Source organism: Bombus huntii, chromosome 1, assembly GCF_024542735.1.
Source record: "Bombus huntii isolate Logan2020A chromosome 1, iyBomHunt1.1, whole genome shotgun sequence".
NCBI lineage: Eukaryota > Metazoa > Arthropoda > Insecta > Hymenoptera > Apidae > Bombus > Bombus huntii.
In genome coordinates this window covers 4,988,059-5,000,068 of record NC_066238.1, presented here as the reverse complement: position 1 = coordinate 5,000,068, position 12,010 = coordinate 4,988,059, and the positions used below count along the sequence as shown (strand labels likewise).

General features: G+C 34.7%; 2 protein-coding genes across 6 annotated transcripts in view; one reads left to right on the top strand and one right to left on the bottom strand.

The window, feature by feature from the left end:
- Positions 1-3,719, top strand: part of LOC126867008 (leucine-rich repeat-containing protein 15-like) — a 206,790-nt gene extending 203,071 nt beyond the window's left edge. For all 3 annotated transcript variants that reach the window (XM_050621101.1, XM_050621092.1, XM_050621083.1), the window contains exon 2: positions 1,487-3,719. In XM_050621101.1, the coding sequence (XP_050477058.1) occupies positions 1,496-3,385 (1,890 nt within the window). In that variant the 5' untranslated portion in view covers positions 1,487-1,495 and the 3' untranslated portion in view covers positions 3,386-3,719. The remainder of the gene's footprint in view (positions 1-1,486) is intronic.
- LOC126867032 (heparan sulfate 2-O-sulfotransferase pipe) overlaps positions 1-12,010 on the bottom strand; it is a 128,037-nt gene that overhangs the window by 113,546 nt on the left and 2,481 nt on the right. For all 3 annotated transcript variants that reach the window (XM_050621168.1, XM_050621159.1, XM_050621150.1), the window contains exon 3: positions 6,293-6,430. The gene's annotated coding sequence lies outside the window, so the exon portion shown is untranslated. The remainder of the gene's footprint in view (positions 1-6,292; positions 6,431-12,010) is intronic.

The following is a 12,010-nucleotide window of genomic DNA, read 5'->3' as shown; positions in this document are numbered from 1 at the left end:
AAGGTGGGATAGTCATAAAAAAATCAGACGGACGAGAAAGCTGTTGAAAGTTTATCAAAAAAAAATGTTTTTAATTATATTTTATCAAGATAAATATATAACATAAAAACTTGCATTATTATTCATTCATAATACGAAAACGCGACATTCATCTATAAAATATCAATCTTAATAAAAAGGGAATTATTATTGCAAAAGTTTGAAAGTTCGTAATAAAATTTTACAGCCTTATTCGCGCAGCTTTCAGCTTTATATCACCCTGCGACTTTACTTTGCTCGTCGCGTCGCAATTACTTACCAGGGACTAGCATCTCGTCTTACTAACACAAAGCTGTTCAAACTTAAAAAGAAAAGTCGTTGAAAACAAATAAACGGAGCTTCGTAACTTTGATTTCAAGAAGTGGTAGAACCGGTTATTCCATACGTAATGCAAGTTTCCTTCAAGATGTAAAAGAAGGGCTATGGTAATTTCAACAATCCCGGAGTTACCAGGGGGATTCATAAAACAGTCGAAAAAATACCATTTTACAAATTTCAGAACGTGTTAAACGTCATTCCTCTTCCACGTCTTTCGCTAAAAGCAACGTCGGTATATTCTACTGACGCGATAATATTACTGGTATGTTCGTGCAAACATAACACGGAGCTGTGAAATAAATTATCTCATTTCCATAAAAAGAGAGGGAAATGAAGAAAAACAAAATCTGGTCGCGTAGACTTCCCATGTATGTCTCTTTGTTTTTACTCACTTCGCTCTGGTAATTTCTTAAACGCTTAATTCGCAGTTATAAATACGAAGTTCTTTTTTTTTGTATCTTTGTTCTACTTTCTTTCGGTTCTATCCGTTAAAAATTCCTAATAAAATTTATCCAAGAAGATAAAATTTCTTTTTCGATCCCCTATATCTCAAAATTTGCAAAAAATACAATTCCACGAATCGTCCCATAACACATCTACACGTTATATCATCCACTCATTGTTACACATTAGATACTGTACGTTTAATACGCTCAAATTTTATATCGATATATTAAATTTATTATATATTAAATTTCTATAAGCAATAATAATAAGCAAATATTATTAATGGAATTTTACGAATCATAAATTATAAATTATCCATGTTGATAAATTTTCTTACAGATATAACGATAACAGATCAAATGAAATTTAACGAACAATTTTTATGTATTATAAATCGCCCGATTATCCTATTCAACGCGAAACTATAAAATTATAAAAACTAAGTACGTAACTTACAACCTGTAACTCGTCAATTTACTAATATCGTTAATTGGTAAAATTATCGTGCAAGACGGCACCTGGTATAAAGCTAATTATATTTTACATTTAAAGTAAAATAACTAATAAGCTCGATCAGATAGTCTGTTTTCTGATAATTATAGAATCATAGAAGGTCGACAACAAGATTATCAATCGTAACGAAGCAACATTTTTTAAACGATAAAATCCTTCTCTCCCCTAGGTACTAAGGATGTTTCTTCTTCTGTGCTTGCCATTGGTGCTAGCGGCGCCACTGAATCCAACGCTAGAGGGGTACAACTTGGAACTGGTGGATGGAATCCTGAAAGACGTACAATTCCATGACAAACTCATCGACGAGCTGGATTTATCCGGCTTAGGAATTCTTCGCTTAGAAAAGAACGCTTTCGACAACGTACCGTCTCTAAAATCCTTGAACTTGGCCAATAACTCGCTCGAATCGCTCCCAGAATTCATGTTCTCCAATCTGACAAACTTAGAATACTTATCCTTAGCGCAGAACAACTTAACCAGCCTCGAAAACTTGTTCATCCGCTTGGAGAAGCTTCAGGTGTTGAACATTTCCTGCAACCCCATAATACACCTTCGTAGAGGACATTTGTTCGGTCTAACGAAATCCACCAGCATATTAACAGAAGGAAACGTTCTTTGGAGCATAAGCACGGGAACATTCACGAATTCATTCCTGAAAGACGACGAGGAGTTGAAATATTTGGAGAAGGTGAAGGCTGAAGAATATATCGAACAACCCAACGATGGAATAGATAAAGAGATAGAAAAGGCGACAGAGAGTAACGTGTTGAAGGATTTCGCGCCATACACGAAATCGTCGATAAAGAAAGGCCAGAAGTTAAAATTGTGCATATCAAATAACATACTGCTATCTATAGAACCACTCGAAGACAATAAACAGGTGGCGAATGGATGTCTGGAGATACCAGTGAACGAGAAGGAGAGATCTGTCAGCCTGCGAGGATTAGGAATCAAAGGATTCCACGAAAAATGGTACCAATTACAATATCTTCCGTTAGTTTCTTTGGACCTTGCGAACAACGAGATCACAGAAATCACCAAGGAACTACTGAACGATCTTCCCGAGGATCTGATTTATGTGAATCTGATGGGCAATAGGATCAGAGGTATCTGGAGCCAGGTGATCGAAAACAAGTACCTAAAAATACTAAATCTTCGAAACAATCTCATAGACAAAGTGGAGGATGATGCTTTCGCGAAAACCAATTTGACTACCCTGTTTCTTAATGGAAATCAGCTGGAGAACCTTTCGTTCTCTTCTAGTTTGCCCGATACTCTGACAGAGCTGATATTAGCGGCAAATCAGATCTCTGCCATTCCTGACGCGGCTTTCTCGAATCTGCCTCGCCTGGTCTACCTGAACCTGGCTAACAACAAGATTCAGAAACTGCAGAACAACGTATTTAAGGGGTTGGATTCGTTGCAGGTGTTGATTATTACTAAAAACAGCCTGACAGATATCGAACGTCAGGCGTTCTCCGATTTGAAACAGTTGACTACTCTTTATCTTCATCGAAATAGTCTGGCAGAGCTTCAAAAGGGTACGTTCTCGGAATTGGAGAGTCTGAAAGACTTGAACCTGGCTTGGAATAAACTGGGTAAGATCAGTGCCGACACTTTTTCGGATCTACCTCAGACTTTGGACTTCCTTCACATCGATTTCAACGAAATAAACAGCCTAGAAAAGGCTAGCTTCGTCAATGTTCCCAGATTTACGTTGTCTCTCACTGGAAATAAAATCTCGACTATCCCAAAAGGAACCTTCGATCTACCTACTCTTAGAGATTTGCATCTGAGTAACAATACCTTGACGACTATCGATGGCGACAGTTACGAAGGTCTGCCACAATTGAAACGCCTTTGGTTAAATGAGAATCAAATCAACGAAATACCGAAAGGTTCCTGCAAGAATTTAGGAAGTTTGAGTATTCTGGATATTTCGAAGAATCCGCTGCAAACGCTACAAAACGGCGCTCTTTATGGGCTGAGTCTGGTTAGAGGGAACTTCTTGTATATCTACAATAACCAACTGAAGGAACTGCAGGGTGGAGTTTTCGAAGATATTTAAGCGGACAGATACAACGACTCGTGCACTCACTTACGTTCGTTTTTATCATTTATATAGATTTAACATATACGGAGATATTAGGTTTGGGATATTATTTTTATTCGTTCAGACGAAAGAATTCTTTGCTTCGAATCGTTTCTTTTTTTCTGATAGTCGGTAGTTTTGAGTATTTTTATCGAGTTTCTGATATCTATGTTATCGATGGTTCACAAATCGAAAATAGCTTTGTGTATTTGTAACTATCGAAATGTGATATGAATGTTTCCTTAGAAAACCTTCCTTAGAATCCTTAGAACAGGAAAGTTTGTAAAAGAAATAAACGAATAGAAGAATACGAAGGTCGTATTATTTTTAAATAAATTTCCCTCCACGTGTTCTAGGAACCTTCTGTAATCTAAATTCTTTCAATTTTATGATTCGAAAGTAAGCGAAATGATAATCAAAACCTTGAAAATGTAGGAAAAGAAACGTAAAACAAATTAAGAAATAAGATAATTCGGAGAAACATTGAAATAGGAAAATGAAACAGAAATTACTATCAATAATAGCGATCTCAAATCGGCAATAAGATTTATATACTGGAAGAATTCAATATTCTAAGAATTCGCAGAAAATTCAATATTCACAAAAAAATACACAATACAAAAAAAATATTCGACTGAAAAATTCAACATTTTTAACCATTTACAATTTTCTATTAGTAATGCACAATAATAAGTCGCAAGTATTAAATAGATACTCGATACTTATTAAATTCAGCTAATTGTACTACATAGTCTAATTTCTTCCTTTTCTATAATACACGATTTAAAAATACGTATTTGTACTTCGAAGCACCGCAAGCATAAAACAATTACAAAAATTGTATTTCGAACGACAATTAAGTACTATACTACGACAAAGAGGATTTATCATCGTACGATCACGAAAGAATGAATTCTCTTATAGCGTCTACGTTCGCAGAAAGCCAAATCAGATCATGATTAAAACATCTTTCGGTATCATTAGAGACACTCGCGAGATACACAGGCGTTCCGATTCTGGTGGGACGCCAATTTCAATGGGAAAACCTAATTCAATGATACAGGAACGAAAGAAAGCTCCATACGCAGTGTGGTGTAACATCGCATCGTAGCAACACGCTGGCGATTAGATTTACAAACAATAGAGCTTATAACCGTTGAAAAGCGAACGATAGAAACCGCTATGTACAATAATAAATTCCACCTAATTGCGTGTAAGAAAATTCCATTAAAGGCGGAGCGGTCTGATTGTCGCACCTTCTTCGTCTAATGGCGATTAAAGGTTTTCAAGTTCGGTGTACGTGTTTGCCCGTGAAAGGCGACCATCCAATATGGTCGCGGTAATTTTCATAAACTGGTTGCTCGGTGCAGTTCGCTTTCTCCTGAACGGCTATGCGCTATATAAGTACGCGGATAGACGTATAATGCACGCGGTATAAAATGATGCCTGTGGTTTACGACCGGCTGGCCTTGACTTTTACGAGAACCTTGGAAAGCTCAGGTGCGACCGGATTTTGAGGAAAATCGACACGCTTCAAGATCGTTTTCATCCTACCGCTAAACGATCCTCTGGGAATAGGGACAGCACGTTGCAAATTTATGTAATTCTTTGGAATCGAATGGAAACCTCGAACAACGATCTAACGCGTATTTAACACGTTTTGGGAAGAAACAGTTTTTAAGTCACACCGCGCGACGTACGTTTCGAACACTTAGCGCGATTCTTGCTTTTCATATTCGTCTTCTGACGAGATATCCGCAACGTGTGTGTACTTGATCGATCGACAGGAATTCTGGAAGTACTTTGGCTTTACTTTGGTATTAATTCGACTTTAACTAAGACGAGGTATAAGACCTTCGTTTGGTGTTTCCATGCGATCAATATGGTCGTGATTAGTGTTAGCCTACAGGAGTTGTGGAAATATGATTCTTGCTGGAAACCAAACAAATGTACGAGATCTGTCGATTTCTTTTTCTTTTTTAGCTTGCTGAAAATCTAACAATCTAACGAAGGTAGCGAAACCGGTTAAAGCGTCTGCTATGAGATTGTCTACTTTTACCGAGATAAAAATATAATTACATATTCATATTACCGTAATTCTAATCAACTATGTATAATATATTCAAATTCAAATTAAAGATTGGGAACTCTAGAGTTAACTTATGTTAGTAAAGGTTTAATGCTAATTGTGTATCCTTTTCACACGTGTACTTTTCAGAAGATTCGTTCGCGTGTCTCAAAGTGAAAAATCCCATTCCATTAAAAGTTAATAAAAGATGTTCGTATCAATCTAGAAATGAGATTACATCATGTAGAATGTAAACGCAGTAAAATGATCAAAACCATTCTATAATTGATACAATAATTACAGCGTTGGAGCATAGAAGTCATCTGAACAGAACACTCAAACGTAATAGGGTAATCAACCAACATTTGATTTATAAAATCCATTTGCAAGAAATTCGCTTCTTCTATTATTATAATATTATATTATTGTAATTTGTGACTTGTAAAGCACCGGTTCAATCGCAGCAGAAACTGTCGCAGGAAGTACCGCGGTATCATTCTAATTATTATTACGATTCCTGATGAATCAGCAACAATACCATAGAAACTTCGCTTCAAAGACTTACCATAAACTTCTACGCGGAAGACAATAGACTCAGACAATACGACGCGTAATAAGTCTGAGTCACGACAGCCTGGAAATCCTTGATCTTTCATCCGTCATTTCGATAGTTACTCGCGAAGAAAGAGAAGCAAGAAAAAAAAGAAGGCGAGGAAAGAAACGACTTTCGTGAAACCATCGAGGTCGTTTGCGAGGGTGTCGCTCCCATCGTGATTTTTTGAACACCGACAAAGAAGGAACGCATTCTCACATACCAGCTGGTTCTCGTTCCGTGGCGAAGGTCCCGAGCAATTTCGTCGCACCGTATACCCGTGTTCTCCACTTCCGGTTTAGCCAACGGTACCTTGTAGGGTTATCGAACGTGCGTCTGCCAGGACTACCGTCTGACATCTCTGTGAACAGGTACATTATAACGTTACGTGTGTGTACAGAAATCGACGAGAATGTTGTGAATAGTCGGCGGTATAGTTCGTCGAACAAACGTAAAAATCGTAGGAAATATAGAGATAAATTCATTACGAGTCCATTTTCACAGACTCTTTCGATTTTAACGTCCTTTAAAATAGAGTACTTAGCATCTGTTAAGAAACAAGCAACGAGGTAATGTGCGCAGCTTACGCCTGAACAGAATCTTATTACGAATCGAATAGAGTAAGTTAAGTTACAAAACGAGTTTCGAAGCCAAGTTCTAAAAATCAAGTTACAGCATCTTAAAGTACTGGAATAATAGATACATCGGAGAAACCTATTGCACACGTCGCAGACACGAGGAGAATTTTTATAATTTGAAAAGAATTGTTTATTACAGTAGGATCTGAATGGAGGAAGGAATAGTAGGGAAGAATGCATCGAGGAAATTCTTGCAACTCCTTTTCGCAAGTACAATGTGCATCGAATAGAGTTCAGTAATGCAAGTTGACTGAAAGGAAATTGTAAGCGAAATGTTGCATTGTAACGTAACTTTGGGTATCGATAGCTTCGTATAACATGGGGAATAGTATGACAAATTCCAAAAAGCACGCGATTTACGAACGATTGATAAGTTGACGAGATTTCTTACTAAATCGAGAATACTCCTAACGTTTCGATCGATATTTTTATGATATTGGGCAAGACAGAAAAAGTACAAAGACGAGAGACGAAAGTCAGATATAAAATGTCTCTCCTGCTTAAACATCTTTTTGTTTATTTTAAATCCACAAATAAGATTGTTTTACTATTTTAGAATTGTATTTCTACGAGATTAAAAAACAATGTGGTCTATATATATATATATCATGTTCTTCCTCCATAATCTTCACGTCTTAACGAGAGTTACGCAATCGAAAGATATCGTCTACACGTTAAAATTGCTACATCAACGTCATTGGATTTGATGGATGGTTTCGAATATTCTCATGTCATTGAGTAATATAATTTTGGTCATTTCCGATTCAACAGGTGTCGAAAACGACTGGTTTAATGGCTATACCGTGGAAGGATATAATTGTATAATACGGTGTGGTTAAGTAGTTACGTAATTTAGAAAAAAATTTAGGTTTATTGAATTAATTGATCGAAGAGCTTCGACGAGATTTTGAAAATATCATTGAGCCTCCCTGTGGAAAGTTTCGAAACGTTTTACAAGTAAAAAAATGTTTAATTTGTGCTAAAAAATTCACGCGTATTTTCCATGTATTTTCGTACAGTAATAAAAGTAGAAAAGAAAAAAGAAATTAATAACGTAGAAATCGATCTTTGTGCTACATGAAAAGTTGTCATTCCTTTCAAACATTGCTATGTCGAGAAGAAAAATTATATTGTCAGTACTTGATCAATGAATCACTCGCATCTCCAAAAAAATCGGTGGACAGTAAAATTTATAGCTGGCATTGCGAATGATGAATTTCATGCAGTAATAACAATAAAAAACAGACAAAACATCCAATGTATGAACAGATAGAAGTAAAAAGAAGAGAAAGAAACTAGGCTTTGATGGACTTTCTAGTCTCCAGCTGAGATCCATCGAATGCCGATCGTCACGATCATTCTGATTATTACCTAAGGTGTTTAACACTCTAAAACATCGATGTAACTTCACTTTTGCATACAATATATACTTTGTGTAGGATGTCATATGTTTTTAACGCTTTAATAGCAACTATTAAGCGCCGTAAGAGTTTCTGAAATACAAACTGTTTTAATATGCAAATGTAGTCTTTGAGCGCTCGATGACATAACTCCAACGAAAGGACATAAAATACAAGTGAATGGTATAGAACCTACGAGATGCGAAGATAAAGTTAATATACGCACATGAATAAAATATATACAAAATTTTTGTAACTGAATTCTGTAACAATAAATTTAATTACGTAAAGGAAAATTAATTAAAATGTATTTAAAATCCCTTGGCATCTTTTATGTTTTATGAAACTAATCTGTAACGCGTGGATAAAGTTAATTACGTGTAAATAATCTAATAAATCAAACAAACCAGATTAATTACGTACAAATAAAATTAATTTCAATCCATTTAAACTTGAGAATTTTTCTATTCTGCTATGAAGATAGGTAACGCGTGATACGTTTTTAGATAAAATCAGTTAATAAGCTAATAACTCAAATTTAATTGCTACCTAAATAAATTGATTACTGGTGAATATCTTTATATTCTACCATAAATAAGAAAAAACTGGTGACATATCGCTACTGGCTAGTTTTTAGATAAAACAGCCGATTGATAATATGTTAATGCGTTTACATGTAAATCAATTTTATAACCAGCATACCTCGCATGTGTAGATAACGTTGCAAGAAATTGGGCGGAAGTATAACATCGGAATTAAGTAGGTTACCGAACTCGACCAGAGCGGGAAAGAAAAAAAAAAGAAAAAAGAAAAGGATGCCATCGAATCTCGAACGAACGTTAAGCGGAGAAAATGTATAACTTCAGAGGAGAAAGGTCCAAAAGCCGAGTTCATTGGCCTTCCTCTTCTTCCGAAGGTGAGCATGTGATGTTCATAAAACGCCTTTTTAGTGCGCGTAACGCTCCAGTCCATTTAATGCGATCGCGTGAAATGAACAGAAAAAAATGATAAATATTTCACGAAGACATATCGAGGATGGAGAATCGGATTTTGATTTACAGCCAGAAAGTGGTTCTATGTCGGTGATCTCAGCTATAGTGATCGATGAATCGAGAAAGCTGACATAATCTTCAAGGTTTTCACATAACTTGACAATATTTTGATATTAAGCCTTGAAATGCTTGGTATATAAGCTTTAATATGTATAACTTTTATATTTCTGTAAAATCAAATTGAAATTATTAATTCATTATTGAATTATAATGTATATAAACTTTCTTAATGTATATAAAATTGTTATGCACTGATAAGGAACTTTAAACAAAAACATGTAGAATGTAGGTAATATGCAGAAATATTTAAAATAAAGTACTCGTCATAATACTTAGTGTGTGAAAAAATTTCCATTTATGCTCTGTTGCTTTAATTGTATTCATAAGAATATGAATTGATTAATATGATTCTTTGCGTAGCTAGCAGTAATAATAATTTCTTGAATAGATCAGGTATCAATAGTAATAAATAAACTATTAAATACCGTCTCTCTAAACTAAATTTCGTAATTCATTCGCAATAAATTAACACCTTGATGTCACAAGCATAAAGTTACAATGTTGCAAAATATATAAAAAAAAACTTTAGTAAAAAATTTAGGTATTCCATTGATTACATTTCGCATCTGTAAGTATATCGTAGGTATTATACTAGCTTACGATTACAAAACGTTCCACAAAGCATTTTACGAGGCTAGTTTAAAAAATTAAATTCTTAAAAAATCATCCAGGTCAAATAGAACCGGTTTCGGTTTAGATTGGTCTTTTGAAAACGTCCAATTCCGAACATTTAGCTATCTTTTGCTCATATTTTTTACCCCACTATGCGTATGCTCGATGTTACAAACGTTGAATAGATGATTCTTCGGTGAATAAACAACGCTCACATGATTTCATCTTCTCGCGTGGGCGAGGTAAAAGTTCTTCCGCTGTTTCGTGAATGAAAAACGTTCGGTGTCGCTGTGGGGAGGCACAATGTGAAATTTGCATAAGATGGGAAATGCGATTAGGAATAGGTCGACTGAAACAAGTCTAGAACAAGTCCAGAACGAAGTTAGTGTGGTAATAATAGAGTATAAAATAATTAAGCATGGTCAGAGATAAGATTGCAAATTTTTATACGTTTACGGATAATTGGAATGTGTTTACATAAATGGACATAATGTTACTATTTAATGGACATAATGTTAATATTTAAGAAGTAAAACGATTCTCTATCTAAGTTACACTTTCTTCAATTATATTCATAAAAATACAAATTTCCATAAACATATAACAGTTTAATAATAATAGTTAACACTAAATTCACCTGTGAAGTGTGATTTTTGTAATTTTCACTTAATGCATCCTTGACAAATTATTACACTATCCAAATTCAAAATTAAATCAAAATTTAATTAAAATTTAGAGCAAACATTCGAAAGACATATAATCTTTTGATCAAAGGAAAATTTTTCTTCTTACGCTTTATCATTGAACATAAATTTAAAATTGGCATTAAATGCCTAAATTTGAAGTGATAGTGATAATGCACCGTTTTACGTTGACTCTTCATTCATTTAATTATTACTACATAACTGAAGGTAATTAAAATTTGGAATCATCAATAGGATACCAAAAATAGACTATAAAAGGTGCAACCACCTTACTTGTTTCAAGTGTAATGTAATAGTAATATAGAATGATAGTAATTAGTATGATCCAGAGTGTGCAGTATAATATTCTTCTAAAATCGCAAATGAAAAGTTGTCGTCCTTACTTGTAACGCGAAACTGCTTGCAAAACTGTCGCCCGGTATTTCTGTACCAGCAAAACTGGACTCTGGTTTGAATTACACCCGACATCGTGCTGTACGATTTCCGAGATCGAAATGCACGATGGACACCGACCTGATAAACTAGACTTCCTACATTTATTTCCAATGATACCATTATGAAACCTCAGATAGGTTTCATTTGTGAATGTCGTTGCATCTTTTTTAAACTTTCATCCCTTCAAACATCACAACTGAGTTACAGATTTGCCACATCGATTAACTGTAGAAAAGAAGAAGTAGAGAAAATTGATGAAGTCTAACCCCAATCAAACCTACGGGCAAGTGTTTTAGAACTAAGATTTTAAAAATTTCAAAAGGTGGAGATAACAAATTTGGCCTTTGAACAGTTCAATCAATAAATCAATCACACGATAACTTTCAAAATATGTTGATTTCAAGATTTGAACGTAATGCACATCAATATTTATAAATTACACGAAATTATTCAGTAATCGGATATTTTATTCATAAGTCCTCAAGAATTCGAAGATTTTCGAAAGTTCTTAAAATCCATGATTCTTGTGCCCGATTGAGTGACTTACGATTTAAATGGCTAGCTTATTTCGGTCAAGATTATTTCTCTGATAACATCATTCTTGTTATTACTTAATATTAATATTTAATCGAACGATGTTCTATTTAAATAAATTTAACTATTAATAGCTAATTAAAATATACTTACAAAAAGCGTTTCTAATAATAAATATTGTTCTGATTGAAAAAGTTACTTGAGAAAGATTCTCCACGATCGCTAAAAATCTGATAACAATTAAACAGCGAAACTTGCATAAAACGCAGAAAGATGCAGAGACAGCTCCTCATGTTTTGGCATGGTATTAACATGAAATTTTGCAATCACTTCCGCATTCTTTGATCATGTACCAAGGTGTAGGATTACGGCGAACGAAAAATTTGAATTTTATGATAATTAATCGAAAACAATGAGAGCTTAGGTACGATCAATCATACATCGCTATAACTGTATCGCAACAAAGCGTAAAGATTAATAATACATATGCCATAAATCTTACATGC